Genomic DNA, 22,778 nt, shown 5'->3' with positions numbered 1-22,778 from the left:
GAAGCATCTATCCCGGGCTCCAGGCTACCCTGCCTATAATTGGGGCAGTACGTCTGCCCCAGATCCAGAGGCCTGGCTCCCCCCTCGGCTTCCACATGGGAAGAGAACCTGGATGTCTGGTGGTGGAGGGCTCGCAATGCTTACCTACCCAAATACAGACACGGCTGGCGCCTGCGTGTTAATGAAGTGCCTGGCGCAGAGCAGATGCTCCGAGAGTCAGCTCCTTGAACACACTAGTCCTGCATTCCACGGTTTAGAAAAGTGTTTGCTTACTCTCTCCCCTTCACTCCTCCCAACCAGCACACGGGAGGGGCCCTTACACTCCAGAGCAACACAGGCAACGAAGGGCAAGAGAAGGGCCCCGGAACCGGAACTTCTCATTCTGTTACTCTAGTATGTCCAGGAAAGGGAGGTTCTAGGCTGACCTGGCTAAAAGAGAACAGATTTCTATGCTCAGGATGATGAGAAGAGAACCTAGCGGAGATTTAGCGGAGGGATGGCAAACAATTTCATTTTATGCGCCAGCTCCGATTTTCAGCAGCTGCTGCCGGCTCCAGGAGCCGGGGGGTCCCTGGGGCTGCTCGGTGGGAGAGTGTGCTATGATCGATTAGCTATGTCTGCCCCAGGCACAGAAAGGGCTAATGGGACCACGATGTCACCATGATGTCACCTATTGGCTACATTTTCTTCTTCAAGAACTTATTAATTTTGCATAATAGTACTTGTTTATTTTGTAGCTAATAAAGTTTATTAGAAAATTAATTCATTCTATGTGACACAGCCGGACCATAGCAGAACTGAAATTTGGATCCAGGACTCTGAACTCCCAAGTCCAGGACTTTTTTCACTATGTCATGCTCTCCTGGCCCTACTACCAGTCATGGCTCCACGAACACAGATGATGAATGAGTTCTACCCGGATTCCGTTTTTTCACTTTGCAGGTTAAAAGGGCTCATTCCTGTTTTCTCTATCTCAAGGAATTACTGGCAATCAAATGAAATGTCAGAATCCTAGAACTCGGAGCTCGCAGGCCGGTGTTCCTGCTGCTGCACCGTGATGCTATCAACAGACGTGAAGACACAGAGAGCGCAGCGCAGTGGAACGGAAACGAAGCATCTGAAGCCCAAGATTCTGCTTCACTTGCATCCGCTCCGCACCTGCCGGCTTTCTCGCTCAGCCCCACGTGCAGGAGCTCAGGAAGAATGAGAATGGAAGACAACCCAGGCTGGCAACGGAGGCAGCCCCAGCCCTTCCCGGCGGGGGGGGGGGCAGCTTGTTCCAGGGCTGTGGCAGGAGAGAGCACATGGCTGGGGGCAGAAGCCGTGTGCTCTCGTATCCCTCCCACCCTTGCAACCTGGGACACTGCTGCTTGGAGAAGAGGATGATGGCCGTAGGGGCTGTGGAGAGGGAGGCTGGCAGGGGGGGTGTGGTCTGTGTTTTGAGTTGGGAGCTCCCCTTTGTCTCCTGCTGCTGCTCGCTCCCCGTCGAAGCCTCCATCCTTCCTTTTGTTGCTCGCAATCCCGTCTCTCCCTCCTCCCGACACCCTCGCGGTCCAACCACATCGCCCACCCTCTGGGGTCCTCTTTCTTCGGCCTCAGTAGCACAGCAACCTCAAGGAAAGGCAACCACCGCCCCTCCCCCGACACGTTTCAGCAGTGGGTTTCGGTACCACACGTAAAACCAGTCACTGTATCCACCACATGGCTCATAGAGTGGGAGTTGCTGGAGGGTGGAGGGCACATTTGGTCTGGAATAGAGAGAGGCCACTCATCTTAACTAGCTTGAGACTTACAGGATTGTAGGGCTGGAAGGTACTCACAAGGTCATCTTGTCTAACCAGCAGCCACAGAAGTCCCAAAAGTATCCCTGAACGCAGAGGCCTTCCTGGCTTCCGGGCAGCCCGCTGTGCGGTTCCAAGAAGCTCCTACCTACCCACCACGTTTATTTGTCGATTGTCTCCACTTGCTAGAATATGAACTCCGTGAGGGTGGGGATTTTTGGTCTGTTTTATTCATTACTGCATCCCCTTGCCTAGAATAGTTCTTGCTATCTGGCCGTGCTCAACAAATACTTGTTGAATGAATTAATAATTGGCTTTATTTCTAGCCTCTGAGGTCTTTCAAAAGAGTTTACAACTTTGCCTTCTGTAGGATGGTGCCTCAAATAATCCAAGACACCTGTGCCCTCTTCTGCCTGCGGCTGAACTTTTACAGTCCCTTGAACACTACCTAAAGAATATCCAGACCCTTTGCCACCTCGGGATGTCCTCTGAAGGTGCTCCAGAATCACAAAGCAAGCAGGATAACCAAAATTTTCCCAGCTCGTCCAGGCTCTTTTGTTACTCTCTGGTCTCTGGACACAAAAGCCCAGAGTACCTCACTGCCTTGTAAGGGGGGAGAAGAGGGTGAGCCGATCTGACAGAGCTTAGGCTAAAGGACAGGACTGGCAGACGCTAAAACAACACCCACGATAATTCGTGGGGAGCCCTTAACCGGAGTCAGGCCCTGGGCTGAGCCCTGGGCTCGGGCCACCTCATTCGTCTCTCCCCAAACCCTCCAAGCCTCCCACGGGTACGGTGGGTGGGAGGAGGGGCTGCGGGAGCTAAGACACAATCTGCTAACTTACCTTGGATGAGAGTAAGGAACGAGAAGGACGAGGCAAAACAGCTGGCAAAAGGCAGCAGAGACATCCTGAACCCAAATTAGTGGGGCCGGCAACCAGGCTTCCCGAGGTAAAGGGACAGGCAAGTGCCAACTTCTCCTTACTCAAGAAACGAATACCAAAACTCAGAACTGCCTGACAGTCCCTCAGAGGTGTGGTGTGCACACTGTGCGTGTGTGTGCGTGTGTGCGTGCATGGAGAGAGCGACCCAGAGCCCCAAGGCGGGGCGTGAAGGTGTTTTCACGGACCCAGGCAGGCTCAGGCATTTCGATGCGGGAATGTGCTGAGTAAGGGAAGGGTCTAGGAACGGTTCTGCTCCTCTTTATGAATGATCGTGATGTGGGTGTCACAGGAATGAAATCAACAGATGGCAATAAATTTGTAGCAAACGAAAGAGATGGATTTAAATTTGGGATCCCAAGAACCCTTCAACTGCTTCTAGGCAAGAGAGGCCTATGAACATTAAATATCTCCTAAAGGATTAGCTCAGCTCCCAGAGCGGGGAGGCAGGCCTGGGGAGGAGGAAGCTGGCTGTCCTCAGCACCAAGCAGAAGTGGCAAGAAGAGGGGAGCAGAGAGAGGACTCCCATTCCTCAGAGCTCGTGCAGGCTCTTTATTTATTTATTTATCTATTTATTTATTTATTTAAAATTTTGATTTTATTTATTTATCTAACAGAGAGAGAGAGAGATCACAAGTAGACAGAGAGAGAGAGGGAAGCAGGCTCCCTGCTGAGCAGAGAGCCTGATGCGGGGCTCGATCCCAGGACCGTGGAATCATGACCTGAGCCGAAGGCAGAGGCTTAACCCACTGAGCCACCCAGGCGCCCCATTGTGTAGGCTCTTGACAGACAGGAGTGGGCAAAGGTTTATCTCTCAAACCTCAGCTATTTTCTTCAGTAACAAGGTGTAAACTAACTTTCCTCCAGGCGGAATCTTCAGCTTCAAGGGGAGAGACCCCTTGAAGGTATCTATCAAAGATAGCCCACAGGCGAAGGCGGGGTCTGCCATTTCCTTATGGAAGAAACTTCCTCTGTGTTCTCCCCCACGGGGCCTCAACCAGGGGCTTCTCTGTGACTCATTCATCTGCCCCCCGCCAAAAAAAGCAACCCTCTCTTCCAACCCCCTACCTATGAAAAGGAGTAGTTCTGAGTTTCTTTGAAAAGGCCAGATATGGGGAGAGCAGTGGGGGGACTCAAAACCACCTGCGACACCGGACTGTCATTTCCAAGGCCCCTGGCAGACTTCAGCTCCTCAATTCTCAAGTGATGCCAGAGAAGACAGGTGGAAGGCGGCCCTCCGGGGGGAAATCTGTTAATCGAGGTAAAGGAGGTGACACCTGGAGGGCCCTGGGACAAAGGGACAGGTGACCCCTGTCTGACGGCCCCAGACTCAGGAGGCCAAGGACCACAGCAATTGCCATTCCTGCCTCAGACTCTCAAATTTTGGATCAAGACTGTTTCCAGCATGTTCTTTTTTCCAAATCGGGGTCGCCTCCTACTAAACCGAGGTGAGACTTGACATTTTGGATGTATTTCCATCTGTCTCACTAACCTGTCTGAATGGCAAACAACTGTCCCTGAGAGCGTATGGCATCCTGCCTTCCAGGGCGTTGTGCAGGTCGGGTCCAGAGGCCATCACGCCATCAGCACTTCGCTCAGGTTTTCAAAGGGAAAGGAGTGTTTTCAATGGGCAAAGGCCGGTGGTGGTGGGGTGTGTGTAGAGGGGCCCATGTCGTACCGGACACCCACCTGTTGCTGGGTTTCCTGGGGGAGAGGGATAGATGAGTCTGATGTTTTCTCAAATTCCCTTTCAGCTGCTTTGTGACTTCCAGAGAGGCCACAAAGCATGATCTTAGCAGAAGTCAGCGAAATGCCCGCCATGGATCTGCATATTGTCAAAGACAAGCACAAGTCAGACACATTCCTGGCACTAAAACGAGCCCATCTCTGCAAGTTTTCCAAATGAAAGGTGACTGGCTCTCCTTGGTTGGCTGCTCACCAAGCTGACGTGCAAAGGCAGAACCCGAGGGCTGGAAGGGGGGGCAGAATGGGCGAAGGTTGTATCATGGGTTAGAAGAAGCTTGTTAGTCGCATCCCTTGCCTTCAGGCCTTGGACATATCACATAACTCTGCTGAGTCTTGGTTTCTTCATTTGCAAAAAAGAGATGATACCTCCCCGCCTTCCTCACAGCTACGGTGAGGAGCAGAGGAAATGTTACGAGCCAAAGCTCTTTGTAAATTTCTGTTACCGAGATGAAGGATGGTTATTATTAACATGGTCTGGAAGGCCCAGAATCTTCCCTGAGGACAATTCATGGGAGTGCTCTGGGCCTTGAGCTCAACGGACGGATATTTCACAGCTACTGCAACGGCCACTTTGTTAAAGAGGCCTCAAGGGCCAATGTCTACCTTCTCCACTGTGGGTTTTATGACATCTGGGGCCACAGAGCATTATGTTTGTTTAGGACCCTGTCTGAATCACTTTTTTATGTCTGAATTAAACTTACTGATTGTTGGCTCAGGGTGGCACATTAAACTGATATTTTAGTTCAGAACCCAGAAAGCCAGGACGACGGAAAACTGGACAAATGGTGGAGAATGAGTCTCGGGGCATCTCCGTCCACCTGGGCACAGGTAAACAGGCTCGTGAGTGTGAGCATGTGTTTCATTCTGGCTCACAGGGCCTGCAGTTACCCTCAGCTTCCCCTTGGAAGCTGTAGGTCCTTTGCCTTCCTCTGTATTCAGTGCTCAGGCTCAGCTGATGACTTTGGATAAGGACCCTCGACTCTGTCTTTGTGGGTCTCGTCCCCAGCCAAGCACGTGCACAAAACCATCAAGGTTCCTAAAAATTCTGAGCTCATAATTAAATCCAGGGGCTTTGGGCTCTGGGTCTGGGGTTCAGGAGAGAGCAGATCCAGGAGGCGATGAGCAGAGGGAAATCAGTCCTGGGAGAGGCGGTCAGGAAAGAACCGAGTGCAGCCTAGTCAGTACAGCAATGGACACAGGTAAGGGAAATTTGCTGACAGCCGGGATGGGGAAGACGGTCTTAGTATGAAGTGAGGATGGCCAGAAAAGTCCTAGGGGCTTCTTTTACTGGAATGCTGGGGTTCTGGAGACTCAAAGCAGGCACAGGCCAGGATAACAAGGTCCACATGGAAAGTCCTCCCGTGGCTGCTGCTCGTTCGTGAAGACCTTCTCTGGGAACAGAGTCCCAAGGATGAGCAAGTTAGAACCTGGTAAGGACCCTTTAGGAACTGGTATAATTCTGCCTGGAGAAAAGGCAACTTATGGCAGTCTTTCAGTGGTCTCTACCGGTCTATCGGGTTCTGCCTCCTCCAGGCAGGCCTCCCTGATTACAAAGCCCACAGTGGACCCCACATAGTGCCAAGGGCTCTGGCACCACAAGTTTGGGCGAATCAGATGATCTTTGAAGAACTTCGGTTTCTTTGTGTGTGTAACGGAGGCAATGTGAAATTCAGCGAGTATTAACGAGACACATTTGGGTGAAACTTCTGGCATACCCTGTTCGTCCGGTGTCTATCGGGCAGCAACGAACGGATGCCAGCATGCCAGTCAGATGGAGGAGGTGCAGCTCAGCTCTCCAACGGGCACCACCTGCACCTGAGGGAGGAGGTGACTCATTCTGCCCCTTGGAGCCGCCGGGAGACCCAGCTGAGAGGGGAGGCACCATCTCTGCGTTCCCGGTGCAGCGCCCACCTGGGCGAGGTCATTCCTGCAGACTGTTGTGTGTTTCTCAGAGGAGGGTCAAGGCCCGTATAAAAAATTAAACTCGGGGCGCTTGGGTGCTTCAGTGGGTTAAGCCTTTGTCTTTGGCTCAGGTCGTGATCTCAGGGTCCTGGGATCGAGTCCTACATCAGGCTCTCTGCTCAGCAAGGAGCCTGCTTCCTCCTCTCTCTCTGCCTGCCTCTGCCTACTTGTGATCTCTGTCAAATAAATAAATAAAATATTTAAAAAAATTAAACTCACTGAATTGTTATAAAAAAACCAACATGTTTTACAAGAAACTGCATCCTTGGAGGATCTCAGCCGATCTGCCGCTCAGCCGTTTGTACAACCTGGGATGATTGCCTTGACCTCTTCTCGCACCTGTGCTGTTGCTGGGCCCGCGCGAGAAGGCAGTCGGGTTGGGGAGTTCCGGGTTGGGGATTCCTTTCCAGCTTCTCAAGTTCTATCGCCTTTTCTTTTTCTACCATCAGCTACTGAGAGGGAGCCACCAATTTTGAATCAGGTGGCAAGTGTGGCCCGTTCCTAACCGCGTGAACCTGCCAGATCGCTCAGGTTTCCTGAGCCTGGGTGTTCTCCCTTGTTATAGGGACAATGACAGCACGAGCTCGAAGAGTAAGTCTGAGCCTCAGCGGAAGTACCTAGAGAAAAGCACTTCGGTAGATGCTAAAGTTCCAGCCTAGCCTTGCGTCACCAGATTCTAGTTTTATGTGACCCCCGACTGCCTTGGGATCCCCCAACCCCAGAGCAGCTCGGTGCAGGAGTCCACACCTCTGTCCCCACGTCCGGGCGAGTCAGCCCGAGGAGTGCCTGGGCTGCACCAGACACGGGTGCCTTCTCGGGGTCCCCTGGTTACGCCTTCCAAACAGCAGAGAGCATTGCCTCCCTACCCCCTCCCTCCTCCTGCTGGTCCTTCTCGGAGCCATCTGGAAGAGAAGGAGGCACACAAGCTCACCACCTGCCAAGGGCCGAATGCCAGAGCACAATGAGCCTCGGGGTCAGGCCCAGGGAAGAAGAGCAAAGAAAGCAGCAGCAAACCCTTCTGAGTCTCTGATCCCCTGGAGGGACCCTGGGGATGGCTGTGCTCAGACAGGGCCTTGAGAGCTTCCTCTCCAGAAGAACATTCTGGCTCATCAAGGTAGACTTAGGACCCTGAAGTGTGTACAGATGGGGACCAATGCCACAGCCACTGGGCAGAGTCACCTCAGCACCACAGAGAAACTGAGTCACTGAGGCAGCAGTATGCCTCCGGCGGCTGAGGCCGGTGCCCAGTACGGGTCTTGCCAGACTCCCTCAGTCCAAGATCCTCACCGTGCCGTGGTTCCTTTCTCCGCTCCCAATGCTGGGGGAGCTGAGAAACCTCAGCTCTTCTTACTGAAGGGCCTCACCTCGACTACCAGCTTGCTCTGAAAGATATTCCTTCCCACCAGAAAAAGGAGCCTCTAAAAGTGTATTTTTTTTTTTTTTTTTGCCTTACTTTTGCCTATAGTTGAGGAATGGAAGAGCCTAGTGGGGAAGTCATAATGTAGTTAAGTAAATATCTCGAAAACCCCGCCATCGCAAATCTCTCATGGAATCTGTGGCTGAACTTACAAAACTGATTCCCCGGAGCTCCAACACGAAGAGGAAGCAAAAGCAAAGAAACAAACAGGCTCAGCCTTGAAGTGTATGAAGCAAACTTGGGCAGCCCGCAGGGTGAACACGCCTGGAGAGGAGTTTCAACGGACCTTCTCGGTAGCGAACCGAGGGAGCAGATAAAACTCGGTGGGAACACAGAACATCTGCACAACACAACGAACAAGTCTGATATCAGGGGCATAAACAGTGCATATTCAGAAGCCGGTTGGAGGGACCCAGAGCCGAGGTTCTGAGCTTGTCTGGGAGCTGATTTTCGCCAAGGAGCTCAGGGTCAGGGCGCTCCATCTCAGTTCCGTCCTGGGTCATGCATACGTCAAAATGTTGACAATCAGGGATGGCAGGACAGAAGAAACCGAACCACTGAGATTGGAAATGGTTGCAGGGAGAGCCGTAACAGCTCAGGAGTTCGATGCGTCCCTGTAAACAGGTCCGCGCTCTTGAACTCTAGCTCTACTTAGTGCTTGACCTGTCTCAGTGAAGACAGCCTCACCATCTACCCACTTCCGTCTCTCCGGCCACTCTGCTTCCATTTAATCAGAGATGTTTCTAATAGAATATTTTTTCAATGTATTTGTTCTTTTGGAATAGCATGAAAGCATTCCAAGATACTTTTCCTTTTTTTGTGTGTGGCAAGTCATAAACACTAAGGTGACATTCTATATCCTAATTCTGATGCCCAGACGTTTCAGGAAGCACCAGATGCTGAGAGTAAATCTTAGAATAACCCCTATCGGCAACCAAGGGAGGATGGATTTCCCTCGTGAAGCCCTGAAGCCCTAAGCACATCTGTCCGCTGATCCAGAAGCATCCCAGGTCTTCTCGGCTCAGGGGTGATGGTTTCTCCAGGGTGGGGGTCCCTGGCCTGGGACTCCTCCATTCTGAGTCTGAAGCCACCACCACACACGACAGAAACGGTGGTGCGATGTGAGCGGAGGGAAAACCATCTGAGGCCCCAAGTGCTCACATCCATCCCCGAGGGTGCTGTGCCCAAGCGTCCGGGCTTCAGGTCCTGGGCCCGTGTGACCCTTTGACCATTTGGCTAAGGAGAATTGGCTGCTAAATGGAACAGTCTGCACAGATCCCAAGGTCAAAAGCTGACAGCTAAGTCTTCTGCAAAAACCTTATCCGGTGGACCCATGCCGCATCTCCCCTTCCATTCTAGGCTGAGGGCCTGGAGGCTCCTGCAGGAGAGAGGGGCCCTTAGCTCCAAGTCTGCACAGTGACCCCTTCTCAGCAACCTTCAGGTCTGACCCTTGGTTTCTCCATGCAACAGTTCCCTCTCTGAGTCTTCTGCAACCCCATGGGGGTCCCCTGGTGTTGTGATGCTCTGGGGGACCAGGGCTCTGACAAGATGTCCTCTCTCAGGGTCATTTGAAAGAGACGGCAGCCGGTGCAGGAGGAACGCACCTTTGCTGTGGAGGGAGGTGCCTCTCGGGGTGCCCAGCCCCAACCTTCCCATCCATCTCACGCACCCCTTAGTCCGGGAGGGTCGGCTCAGCTACCTGACCGGAGACAGTTACCCTAGGGCCTTTCAGCAGAGAAGAGTGTGGGGGGCTGGTCTTTGGCCTTGGGGTGGGTTGAGATCAGTGGAAGCCTGGCTTGGGTCTCCCAAGTTCACCCCCAGGAAGGCAGGGCCGGACAAAAGGTCAGGAGCTGGGCCTCACTGGGCAGGAGCAGTTGGGCTCTGGCTTCCCTCGGCCCTGTCCGCACCCATCCGTTGTCCTCTTTCCTACATCTTAGGGTCTACTCCCGACACCCAGGCCTTTCTGATGGCCACTAAGAGGACAAGGGCAGTGAGCCATGTTCTCCAACTTCCTTCATACCCCCTCCCTCTGCAGCAGATTTCTGTGAGGGGCCTGGCCCTGGAGCCTGGAGCATCGGTCCGTCGCCTCCCTACTCAACCCTCTCTGCGATGTCCCTGGCCTGCTGGTCTGACCTGAGTTTCAGCTGCCTTGCCAGACTTCCAGAACTCTAGTTCTGCCCCTGTAGGGCACAAACAATTTTCTTCAAAAAGATTGTTACGTGGCTTTTGAAACCCTGACACCCATCCTCAAGAGAGGAAGAGTGCCGGCTTAGAGGGCACGTGGAGGGGGACGGGGTGGCTCTCAGCCTCCCAGGGCAGAGGACAGCACGGCTCCTCTGAGCTGTCCTACCTCAGAGAGAGAAAGGGAGTCTGACAGAGAGGGCCCAGGAGGACAGGGGTCCGGGGCAGGCACCTGGCTAAGGCCCGGCTGACAGGGTGACTGGCCCGAGAGGAGAAGAGGGCCAGAAACCAGGCAGGGAGATGCTGACGTGGACACAGAGACGGTGCACGAGGTGGACAGGGACCGGGACTTGAAAAGGCCATGCAGGCCAACAGGACCACCGTGAGGGGCCCAACGAGGCCAGGAGATCTGAGGTTGCCTCGTCCTCCAGGGAGGGCCGGAGGTGGGTCCCCGTGCAAGTTTTGAGAGGGAAGTCCAGGCTGGACAGGAGCGTGCCAGGGGGAAGCAGACCGCTTGACAGTGGCTCAGACCTTCCCGAGGCATCATGAGGGCCAGGCTGCGGTGGCACGAAGACAGAACTTTGGAGCCACCAGGTGGGCCGAGGGGGTAGGCTGCTTGGAGGCACCCGTGGCCCCCTCTGCCGGCCTTCCTCTAGATGCCCCCTTAGATCCCACCAAGGGCAAGGTGTGCTGACCTTGACCGGCTGGCTTCCGTTCCCCTCCACCCTTCCCTTCTTGAGAGTAAGCGGCTGCATGCTTAGATCATGCCCCCGTGCTAAAAGGCCTCAAGTGATCAAAAATAAGAGGAAAAAAAAGGGGGGAGAGAAACCCAGCTAAGAGCCACAACAGGAACAGAGTCTCCCGGCTGCTAGGATTTTCCTCTCAAATCTGCCCCAGCTGTTCTGACCCCCAGGAGCCTCCCAGCTGAGCCCTGATGTCAGGGGAGAGCCCCCCCCCCCCCAATCTGTCACCTTTGACACCACTTGGATCTTGTTTCTTCTGGACCTGCCAGGGGCCACGAAGCTACCTTGCCTGCGTGTGGGCAGCGGGCCGGGGGGCCCATGTACGGCATCGGCCCCTGGGCGCGAGGGGGTGGGAGGTGGGGGAAAGGGATTCTGGGTCGCTGGGCGCCCAGGCAGAATCCCGCATGCTCCACACACCCCTCCCCGCTCAGGCTGCCAGACCCTCCTCCTTCCTGCCATCTGTGATGGGCATCTCTGGGGAGACCCTCTCCTTTCCTGCTTGCTAACGACCGTCTATGGAGTGTGGGAGTCGGCTGGTCTGTCCACTCCGGCAACTGTGCACACATCCCTTGGGCTGATGAGGGTTCCTCCCTGGGCTGCCGAGGGCCAGGCCCTTCCTGAACTCTGGGCTGCTCCCTCCCTTGGCGATCTCTGCCCAGAAACTTGGACCCTCAGCAAACAGGGAGCAGGGTGATGAGGGCAGGGATGAAATCATAGGGGGTGGGGACCCAGTTCCTCCTTCACGGACTAGGGGTGCCCAGGGTCAGAAGGACTCGGGTCACTGGCTGTGTCACGACCTGTCTCTGGGCTTCAGGGTCCCCATTTGTGAAGATGAGCCGGGGGCGAGAGGAGTCCCCACGTTGCCCTGACACTCCCGACCCGTGGCTGATTCTGCTGGCCTGCTACCTGCAGTCTTCGGGGTGTTTCCCTTGAATCTAGACTCTGCTCTGACTGGTAGGAGGTTGCGGTCACCTGCCAGGTGGCTGGCAGGGTAAAGAATGTGAACTCAGGTGCTGAGCGGGTCCCTTGGGTCCAACCCCCAGACCCCAGCCTCATTAATGTCACGTCCTGACCAGCTGAGCAGGCCAGCTGGGAGGCGAGGAGGCTGGCTATTTCCGATATGATGAAACCCTTTGTTCCCCAGGTTTGCTCAGGAAGGACCAAGGCAAGCACTCAGGCAGTCTCCGGAATGCCCCCGATCCGTTCATTAGTTCGTTCTTCATAGAGGCAGCCTCTTGTCACAGAGTCTCTGGAAACCTGGTTTCTAATGCCGGCTGTCACTGATTAGCTGCGTAACGCCAGGCAAGTTAGTCAACCTCTCTGGGCCTCGGTTTCTTCATCTCTGATACAGGGAAAGTAACAGCCTCACTCACAGATGCGCACGTGGTGCCCTGAGCGAGAGACACGTCTTCAACAAGCGGCTGACTGTCGTTGAGTAAGCTGCTTATGGCCTCGCGGGGAGACGGACAATAGGCAAACGCCGGCTCCTTCCTTAAAGTCCACGTGTGGCCCAGCACTAGACAGCCTCCCTGGCTCTAAAGGCCACGAAGAAATTTTGGGAGTGTGGGCTTAGTTTTCTGACACAAATTACTTAAAAAAATGTGAAGGTTATTTATGAACGTTTGAAACAGAGTCTCAATTATCTGAGTTGCTTTAAAAAAATCTGGTCTTGAGGGGTTCCTGGGTGGCTCAGTCAATTGGGCGCCTGCCTTCGGCTTGGGTCGTGGACAGAGGGTCCTGGGATCGAGTCCCACGTTGGACTGTCTGCTCGGTGGGGGGGTTCTGCTTCTCCCTCTCTGCTCTCCCTCTCTCTCTCTCAAATAAATAAATAAAATCTGTAAAAAAAAAAAAAAAGAAAGAAAGAAAGAAAGAAAAATCTGGTCTTGAATGGAGTCCCCCCAGCCTCTGGTGTGAAGGCTGCCATTGGGAATGGAGGCCTGGCTGGTGGCCCTTAGGAGGAGGAAGTAAGGCAGCATCCTGTCCCAGACCAGCCTGAGTCCCCTCCAGCCTCATGGTCCCCACATACCCCAGCGCCCGACCCCGGTCCCCTACCCATGGCTAGAGCAAAGCAACATCTCATTGGCCTATTTCTGGCCATTCCCAACTTGCCAAGGTGTGTCTAGGCCCCCACTCATGCCCGGAAGCCCCGACCTCCTCAGCCCACCTGCCCTTCAAGACGCTGACCTCGGATGCTGGTTTATTACTTCCCATTCGCCGGGCCTCTGACAGCTTCTGAGTGCCCCCACCTGACACAGGCCCAAAGCCAGCTTGGAAAGGTCAGGCCCCAGGAGAGCACCAGCCAGAGGCTTTCTGAGGCAGGCCTGTCCCAGAAACCCCAGTAAGGTGCCATCAGACACCACGGTCTTAAATTTATTTCACTTTAATCTGACAGCCCGCACGTTTCTCTTTCCTTCTGTTGAATACATTGAAGTGTTCTCTCTGCCCTCTTGTCTTCAGAGGCCACAAATGCAGACTGGCCCAGAGGTGCCCAATGTGCACGGCTCTAAGGGTGACTTCTTTTGTTCCCAGCTCCTGTCCAGGGTTGGCTGACTGTGCACTTGGCACCGGGAGGCACTAGGGCTGGAGCTGAGAGGCCTGGGCCCCGGGCCTGCCCCACCCAATGTCTGCCAGGGTGACCTTGAGTGCACTCTGTCATCTCTGGGCTTCCTCTTCCACGTGTGAAATGGGAATTATGGTTGCCCTAAATATGTTTCGTGTTTATCATCAGGTTAATTATGGGAGGTCGTCTTACAAAGAGACAAAGTCATTTTATATGGAGAGAATAAAGTGTATTAATGACAGCAGACACACTAATGATAATTTGGATGCGAATCATTTCAGGTGTTGGTCCTACCTGCTCACCTGGGCTAGGACATCTGCAGTGACAGCTCCTTTTGGAGCTGCAACAGCATGGCTCATACACTCTAGAATCGTCCCCAAGTCCTAGGTTCCTCTCTGAGCGGGTGATTTCTGGGTGGGATGAGGGGAAGCCAGCAAAGCCAGCAGCCTCCCCCAATCCCTGGCTCTGAGCGGGGCCCGGGAGTAGCCGCTGAGCTGTCTGGGACCCCCCATCTTCAGAGTCAGGACGCTTTCCTGCCCGGAAGCCAAAGGGCCACAGCCACAACCTCCCTGGTCCTTGAGGCTGATTGAGAGTCATCCTCTAGTGACAAGGGTCACGCTCCATAATGATAACAGTAAAGCAAGCACAGCCCATTTCAGTTTGGAGAGCTCTTTCATGGTTTTACCCCCAGTGACGGCGACAGGGCAGATCTTATCGCCCAGTGACATGTGTGCAGAGCAGACACTGAATTGTTAAGGCATCTGCCACAGATCACGTGACGGGCACTCGAACCCAGGCCTTCTGACCCGAACCCTGGCACTGGGGAGTCGCCATCCTCAGCGGGTACAGGGAGCTGTTGGTTCCCCCCGGCTAGCATCCTGGAACCTAACGAGGGAGAAGGGTCCCCAGGGCTAACATGGCAGCCTGAGGGGGCCTGGGGAGGGGAACAGTAGTACCACAATTCCCAGGAGCCAAGGGGATGCCGGCCCGGTGAGCCAAGGGTCCTTTTGCCACCAGAAGGGGGTCTTCTTTCTCTTCCTGATCATCTGTCCAAACAGCGATGATCTGGAGAGTCTAGGGGACAAGCAGACTCTGAAGCCCAGGAACTGAGTGGTCTGGGAGACAGTCGTCGGCTGGTGACTGCCATGCTGCCCATCGGGGCTGACACGGGACCATCAAGGAAGGTCCTGATAAGGCAGCCCAGAGCCACAATCTGCGGCCCAGACTAGCCGGCTTAGGGTCCCTGAGAGCTAGGGGCTGCCTTCTGTGCCCCCTGCACCCCCAGAAAGCACTGGCTCTCACTCCTAATATCTACTGCCCCCCTCAGCGGGAGCTCTGAGATGTCCGCACCCCTGACCTCAAAACAATTCTCTCCTTTTCCAAAGGTGAGAAAACCCACAATTCAGAGAAATGTACTACAGCAGGACGCTTTTGGAAGAGACTAGGGAACTGTAGCAGGACAACGATATTTTGCAGAGCGAGCTCTGAGCGCCTCCTTCGTAGCAGTGAAGGCAGTGGGTTAGAAAGAGAGGGGGGCCAGTGGTGGCTGGGGCCTGGGCTCCTGGCGGGGCCGCTTGGATCAGCTACTGAACCTCGCTGCCACAGGAGGGACCCCTGGCTGCTGAGATTTCCCGGGTGGGGGCCGTGCGCGGAAAGCGCTCGGCACAGAGACCTTCCGTGGCTTCTCCCTCTCCCTTCGCGGCCTTTCAGTAGCGCATCTCCCATTCTCGGGAGGCTTTCCTGGGTGCAAACGAGTCTCCCGCCACCTGGACACACGCGCCCTTCTTTCTAAAACCCACTGCAACGACTCCAGGGTATCTCGCTGATTTGGGAGACCCAGTGAGAATAGCAGGCAGCTCCCCCAATACCTTGTGGGGGTTTCTCTGCGGCTGGTGTGTGCGCCCCAACCCCTCCCAGGGACCCCGGCACCACGCGGGCCCTGCCTGTCTGGGAGTAGCTACCAGAATGCCCTGCTGCTGCTCACTTCCTGTTCTGGCTCTTCTCAGGACAGCCATTCATAAACGGTGGCCACTTCCCATGGCCTGGGTATGTGAACACGTCAGAAACGGCGGCGCCTCTGGAATCCGTGACCCAAGTGGCCGCATGAAAAGGGAACTACAGAATCACTCAACCGGGGCCTCTGGGAAACCAGAGCCTCTCCTCGAGGAGCGATGAAGCAGGAGTGAGGCCCCAGGCCTTAGCAGCCGTAACCGCCAGGCTTCCTAGCGCTGACGGGGACGGGGTGCTGGCTGGTCCCCACCTCGCCGGGCCAAGCATGGCAGCAAACAGATAGGCAGGGTACAGGGTCAGAAGTCAGTTGCCGTGCCGCCACTTGCTAGGCTTGTGCCCTTGAGTCCTCTAACCTCCCTGGGCCTCAGTCTTCCCCTCAGAAAGATGGGCACACTGACAGCATCGAGCTCCAGGAGGGGCAGCCGAGATCAGAGCACTGTACAAATCGGGGGGTAAGGGGTATTTGGCATCTTGTGCCCCACACCGGCATCTGCAGTTCCCTATCCTATCGCCCACCTTTCTCTTCGCCTGGAACATGGAGCATCTGCAGACATGGCCCCAAAGACAGCCCTTGTCTTTGCTGCCCGGCAGAAGGTCACCGACGCCCTGCTGTCCCTGCCCACCCAGTGCCTGGCTGCGCTGTAGCATCTGGGTGACACCAGCCATATTTCATTTTCACCTCCCCTCCTAACCCAAGTCCGACGTCTCCTCCGGTCCCTCCCACCCCCTCCAGCCCCGGAGTCCTGCTTTATCTCCAGTGAGCTTAATGCTTCCTCATCAGACCTGCTAATCCTCCCTGCTCCTCTTCTGCGAGATGGAGAAGATTAGAGGCAAAGGGTGAGGCCAGCTCCCCTTCAAGGGCACTCAGGACTCTCAGAAGGGAATGGGATCCTGTTTCCCATCTGATGCTCTAGACTGGGAGCCCCTGACATTTCTGGGGAAGAGCAGCTCTAGCCCCTTCCAGGTCATGAGCTCTGCCCTCTGCGGATGTAACAGGAATGGGACAGGGTGGGTATTGGTGCAAGTGGCCTGGGGGGCTCATCAGATGCCCGAAGGAGCCATCTCTATGACTGGCGCGGGCCAAACTCAAAGCCACACCGCACGCGCAGGCCGCGTGCAGCCACGGACAAGAAGGGAAGTGTTAGCTTTGAGGGAAATGACCCAAAGGGGTGAGGTACTAAAGCACCCAGAGTCCTGCGATTCCGGCCACGAGGCAGTGACGCGGGCGAACGGTGCTATGACACCGTCTCCAGGTTACGTCTCTGTGGGCAGACACCGAATGCCACTTGATCACAGGTGACGTGAAAGTGAGGCTTCGGTGTTTGGTGCTCCCCACTCCTGGTGCACAGATCTGCATGGAGGCAGAGGACGTGACAGAGGGAAACCCATGCTGAGCAGCAGCGGACCTGCTGGGGACGACGCAGAACGCAACGACACGAAAGCAGAGAGGCGTGAAACTGTGTGTACGCTAAGCCACGGCTGGGGTGTCTAGAGTTCAAGAGCTTGATCGGGTTAGCCTTGGGTGTGACCGGGAAAGCTGATTCTGAGGGGGGCCCAGGGGCCTCAGTTAAGCATCTGACTCTTGGTTTCAGCTCAGGTTGTGATCTCAGGGTCATGAGATCGAGCCCTGCGTTGGGCTCTGCGCTCAGCGCTGAGTTTGCTCTGGGTTCTCCCTCTGGCCTGCCCCTCCCTGCTGTGTTCTCGCTCTCTCTAATTAAAAAAAATAATAAGGCTTAAAAAAAAAAAGCTGATTTTGAAGAGAGAGACAATTTGTTGAAGATGACACAGAGTACTTGAGGTGGGAAAAAATGGCTCATTTATTTTTCAAATGTTTATGGAGTATCTGCTAGGAGCTCAACACCATTCAGAGAGCATAAAACGGATGTGATACCTGCTCTCACGGGGCTTACATTCTAGCAGAAGGGTCAGGTGTTAAGTAAACGTACAGTTACGTTCTTACAAACTGTAACAAGTAAAAGAAGAGTGTCTCATTCAAGAGAACAGAAGAATCTTCATTTAAACTGTGAAATCTGGGTGGCCTCTGACGAGGTCAGGTTTCAGACCTGAATGAGAAGTAGGAATGTGCTCGAAAAAGGTGGGCAAGAAGAGCATTTCAGACAGAGATCAACACAAGGAGAAGTTCTGAACTGGGATGAAGTAGTGATTTATTTTGGAAACGGAAGCAGACTGACATAGCTTAAGAACAGAAATTCAGGGACTGGGAAGAGGCCTTCACAGAGCCTCCCGATTACAATGGAAAGTCAGTAAACGAGTTAAAGCAGGAAAGTGATGACATTTACATTTTGAAAATCTCACTTGGAGGGAGGGCAAGAATGAAGGTGGGAAATCGTCTGCGGAAGCAGGTGACCTGCCCTGTGAGGATATTTGAGCGGTGGCCGGATTACAGAGCTACGCCACAGACGGGACCAGCGGGCTTTGATGACAGACTGGATGTGTGGGAAAATATTCTAGGATGACACACAGAGGTTTTAGCCTGAGCAGCTCAGGGGCTGGAGGTGTTCTTAACCCACTGAGCCACCCAGGCGCCCTGGAGGTGTTCTTTATACCAAGCTGGGGGTAGATCAGTGGAGAGGCAGATCTGGGGGGGAGCGATGGCGGCAATCAAGAGTTCCGGTTTGGATACATGAAGCCTGAGATGCCTTGGAGACAGACAAGTGGAAAAGGTCCATCGACACACACACCTGTACTGCAGGTGACCGCGTATTACACAGGCCATCTACCGCCATTGGGATGGATACAATTCCCCTGGGAAAGGATCAGATGGGGAATATCCTCATGAGTTGTACTCTGAGGTAAGACAGAGAAAATGCTAGAAGAACAGCATAAAGCTAACAGATGGGAGTGATTCAAGATGGAGGGATCTGTCAACTATGCAGAATATTGCTGAAAAAGTGAGTCTCTCAAAACCACCTGCTGGCTTGGTAACACGGAAATCACAAACTGCACCCAAACGATTCTGGAATGGATAGAAACCAGCTTGGTTTGGACTGGTTTGGCAGCAAAGATGGGCAGGTCGAGTCCAAGTCTCATCAACATTGGCTCTGACGGAGGAGTAGAGATGGGCAGGAGTAAGTTACGAGCTCTGCAGGTTTCACCCAGGCCAAGGGTCTCCCAGCCCCAGGCTGACCACAATTCCTTTACCGCTCTAGAAGATGACGCACATGGGCTCAGAGTGGGGAGCGCCTTTAGCCATTGTCTGTTCTCCCCTTGACCTCAGATTCACCTCCTTCATCCTTGACACATGAACCCCATTCTCTGTCCACACCTCACTCTGGAAACCTCTTAGGTGGCATACTTTAGCTTTCTAAATTGTTTCATCACAAAGGTTTTACGTCTCTGTTGAAAGTCCCTGCATGCTGTGGAGGTAGGAAGAAAGTATGAAGAGCCTCTCTGCACTGCACCTCAGCCTTCTCTCTTCCAGGTCATTCCCAGCAGACCCTGGCCTGCCTTTCCCAGCAGACCCTGGCCTTTCCCAGCAGACCCTGGCCTGCCTCCGGACCTCACCTCCCACTGCTCTCCTACTCGAAAGCCCCACCCTGGCCTCCTTATGCTCTCCTAAGACACCTGAGACTTTCCTGTCCCCATGTATTTGCTGTTCCTCCCTTCTAGAACGAGCCCCTCCTTGTCCAGCTGAATCTTAACCATTGCGCACACCCAGCTCCAGTCCTTCTGCCTCTAGAAGACCTTGCCTGGCCTCCTGCCCCTCTTCCCAGCATTTCTGCTACAGCACTTGGGAGCAAAGCCTTGTTCTGCACGTGCCCCTCCCTCCCTCCTGCATGAGGAACGATGAAGCTGCCTCCTCCGTCCTTTGCTTTCTGAGAGGTGCCTGATGGATATTTGTTTATTGATGGGACGATTGACAAAAAACCAGAGCCCCTCCTTCCCAAAAGATGAAGCCTTGGATCAGGGCTGCACTTGCGGGGTTCACCAGGGCCAAAGGAGAGCTGGATAAGAGGACGTGAGTATCCACCAGCCTGGCTTCTATGCAATCATGCGAGGAAGTTCCAAATCACTTGAGTTCAAGTTCAAATTAAGCTCCAGCATCATGATCATCAACTATTTCAAATGCTCCTTCAGAAACCTACTCCTTCTTGGAAATGCAGAAACTTTAAACCACAAAAGCTCATGTTTTCTTTTAAGTCTGTCCCCAGAAGTTTCTTGCCATTTTAAATTTTGGATTTCCTCTGGCAGTGCCTTTTAAAATGTTGAAAAGGCAGCTTTCTAACCTATACCCTCTGATCATATCATGCTTCATGTAACAAGAGCATTGCACGAGGTGAAAATTCAGCCTCTGGTGTTTTTTTCCCCCACTCAAGATACCGGCTAAAGTGTGTAATAACAGACTGTGCAGACTTTCATGCAGTATGAGATCCTATGAAAGAGTCTGCACTGGCTAAGTTTTCAGGGCATAAATATTTTGTGGGTTCAGTCAAATTTGGCCTGTAAAGTATGCTTAAGCAGAGCAATTATTGCAAGTGTGAAAATAGGTGGGCTCTGGATCCGGATCTCCAATAATATGCTTCACAATTTCTTGGGTTTTGTTTTGCTTCCATCGATATGAACACCAAGATTCTTAAAATACCGGCAGTGGCAGTTTAAAAGCAAAGCTCTTTTCCTAGCCCCAGAGGCAAGAATTCAGCAAGGGAAGGTCAGGGAGTAAGTGCCCCTCAGACCTAACACCGGTTCATCCCCGATAAAGCTGGTTCCCCTGTGGATACACGCTCCCCCAGATTCAAGAAGTTCAACTACTGTGTTTATAACTCAGCTCTGCTTTTCCTGAGGTAAAATATATTTTCTTTTACGGAAAGAAATTATTCATTTGTTTGCTTTTGCTTTACTGATTCACAACAGATACAAAGCAGCAGAGAGGCCTTGCTGTGCAGTTTGGGGAAAAGTGAGGCTGTTTTGGCTCAGTCCTTCCTGGCCTTCTCTGCAGGGGCCCCAGACTGCAATTACTGACTGCTCCCCCCCCCCCCCCCCCCCCCCCCCGCCCCCGCAAGGTGCACACTGCCATCAGGGCCAGGACAAAAGGGAAGGCCTTTCTCTGGCTTGGCTGGAAATAATGGGTTTCTAAAAGAACAGCTTTAAGAGACCCCTGTGTTTTGATATAATCATCCTTTGGAGGGTGTGTCTGTTTTTAAATGGCATGAATCACCCAAAATAATATGTCCCCCATTGCTTACATCCGGCTGTCTTCCAGAAAGATAAGAACAGAGTGAACAGAGGCATATAGGAAGAAACCAGGCTCTCGCCCATCTTCACAGGGAATGCGCTTCCTCCAGCACTGAGATTTTATGCTTAAAGAGAAAAGTTCAAACTCTTTGTGGGGAAGGCAGGGGGAACAAAACAACCCGCCAAAATTTCTTTCAGCACCTATGACTAGTGTTAACTTCCAGGCTCTCAGAGTGCAGTACAAAGCCTACGAAATGCCATTACAAAAGATAGTTTGGTGTTTCAACATAGAAACTCTCTTGCCCCATATATTCAACGCATGAACCTTGGGAGCTCCAGAGTCTTCGGCTAATACATGAAATGAGGCTGGGTTTCCAGAAAAGGGTTTCTCTAGAGGCTGCAGGCTAATTAGCGTGCTCTAGACCAACACCGTTAACACAGGTACAATGCAGGCCCCAAAGCTTTTAGCCACTGTGGTCGCCAACTGCTCAGAGCCGGCTTCCGCAAGGAGACCCGCAGGGAGTTCAGCAAGTGAGTAACTAACAAGTCCTGGATGCGACAGCCCGCAGCCTGCGGTTCTGGGGCAGGCTGCGGGCTCCCGGCGGCGGCCGCGGAGTCGCCGCCGTGCGGGGTCCGCCCGCAGCCGCCCACTTCGGCGCGCACCGAGCGGCGCTGCTGAACGAAGTTGGAGAGCTCCCAGCTCGCCGACTGGATTCGCCGGTGGGCGCTGGGAAATCCTTCCCGGCGCCGCAATTAGCAAAGTTCTGGAGCAAGTAAGGACCCTGGACAGCCAGCAGACGTGTACTTTCCGGAGCCCAAGGAAAACCCTGCGCCGCGCCAGCCCCAGGCTGCTCGCACAAGGTGCCTTCCCGCTCCCCACCGCCGCACAACTCGTCCAGAGGGCGCCGAGCCAGACAGGAGGCTCTGCCGGGTTTGCGGCTCCGAAGGGAGACGCCTGCAGGCTTCCCGGCCTGGGCCACAAGGGCTCGACTTCAACAGCCGAGGGAACAAGGGCACAACCAGCGAGTCCGGTTCGGACGCCCGGGACCTTCTCCTCCAAGCCCTCTCGGGCTTTTCCGAAGGGCGCGCGGCACAGCCCGTGCGCCCCCGGCACTCCACGCCACTCCTCTCTCCACAGGTTCCCCCCAAACTCTTCCCGGGAAGCCCCATCAAGCCGAGACGGCGGCCCGAAACTCCCAGGGCACTCGCCAGCCACCCCCACGCCCGTCTCTCGAACCCTCCTCGTCGCGTTCTCGCCACCCCGCACCGTCCTCCTGGCGTTCACGGGGAGTCAGAAGCAAACCACGAGAAAATGCCTTCGCGAGGAGCCTCCCTACACCCGCCCTGTCACTGAAACAAAAGCGCAGGGAGGAGGGAGGTGGGAGAGGAGGCGGGAGGAAGGTTTAGAAAGAGGATGGGGAGAGCGTTAAGAAGGAGCTGAGGAGGGTCGGGGTGGGGAGCAGAGACGGGGCCAGGGACCCCGCTCCGGCTCCGCGCCGCCGGTCGCTTACATGCCCAGGTCGCTGTAGGTGTTGAAGAACTCCATCTGGTTGCACGCCTGGATCCAGCCCACCACCCAGGTCTCGTGGCGGGGGATGGGGGGCATGACCACGCGGGCCGAGGCTTTGAAGTAGGGGGTCTTGTAGCGCAGGACGATGGGCGAGGTCTCCTCGATGCGCGTGGGGCACTGGTCGATGGTGGCGCACACATCGTACACCACGATGTTCTCGCGCCGGATCCGCGCCTTGCAGGTGATGCTTTGGATACAGCCCATCCTGCCGCCCGGCGCCGGCGCGGCGCGGCGTGGGGCAGCGCGGGGGCCCGCGCGGGCAGCCGGGGGCGCCCGTCACGCCGGCATGGCGACGCGCCGCCCGCTCCGGGTCCGGCTCAGCTCGCGCCCGGGAGCGGGTAGCCGCCGCCGGGCATCCTCCGGGGAAGCCCCCTCCTCCGGCCGCCGCGCGGGGTCCCCGCCGCCCCGACGCCCGCCCGCCGGCCCCCGCCCACGCCCGCCCCCTCTCTCCGGCAGGGCGCGCGGAGCGTGCGCTCCTAGGAGGCGGCGGGCGCCCCCGCCGAGGGCAGAGGGGGGAGCGGCGCTGCGCGGAGCGGTGCCCACCCGGGGCCGGAGCCCCCCGCCCCTCGCCGGAGAGGAGGAGGAGGAGGAGGAGGCGGCGGCGGCGGCGGCATGGAGCCGGGGGAAGGGCGGCGGCGGCGGCAGCGCCCGGTCTGTCTGCCTCCGCGGCGGCA

At 54.9% G+C, this 22,778-nt stretch overlaps 1 protein-coding gene across 1 annotated transcript in view; it reads right to left on the bottom strand.

Annotated features, from left to right (window-relative positions):
• FAM78B (family with sequence similarity 78 member B) overlaps positions 1-22,356 on the bottom strand; it is a 72,680-nt gene extending 50,324 nt beyond the window's left edge. The window contains exon 1 of the mRNA XM_059413388.1: positions 22,046-22,356. Within this exon, the coding sequence (XP_059269371.1) occupies positions 22,046-22,308 (263 nt within the window). The 5' untranslated portion in view covers positions 22,309-22,356. The remainder of the gene's footprint in view (positions 1-22,045) is intronic.
• Positions 22,357-22,778: the final 422 nt, after the last annotated feature.

The sequence above is a fragment of the Mustela nigripes genome, chromosome 10, assembly GCF_022355385.1.
Source record: "Mustela nigripes isolate SB6536 chromosome 10, MUSNIG.SB6536, whole genome shotgun sequence".
NCBI lineage: Eukaryota > Metazoa > Chordata > Mammalia > Carnivora > Mustelidae > Mustela > Mustela nigripes.
The sequence above is the reverse complement of the archived record's forward strand: the minus strand, read 5'-3'. Positions and strand labels throughout refer to the sequence as shown.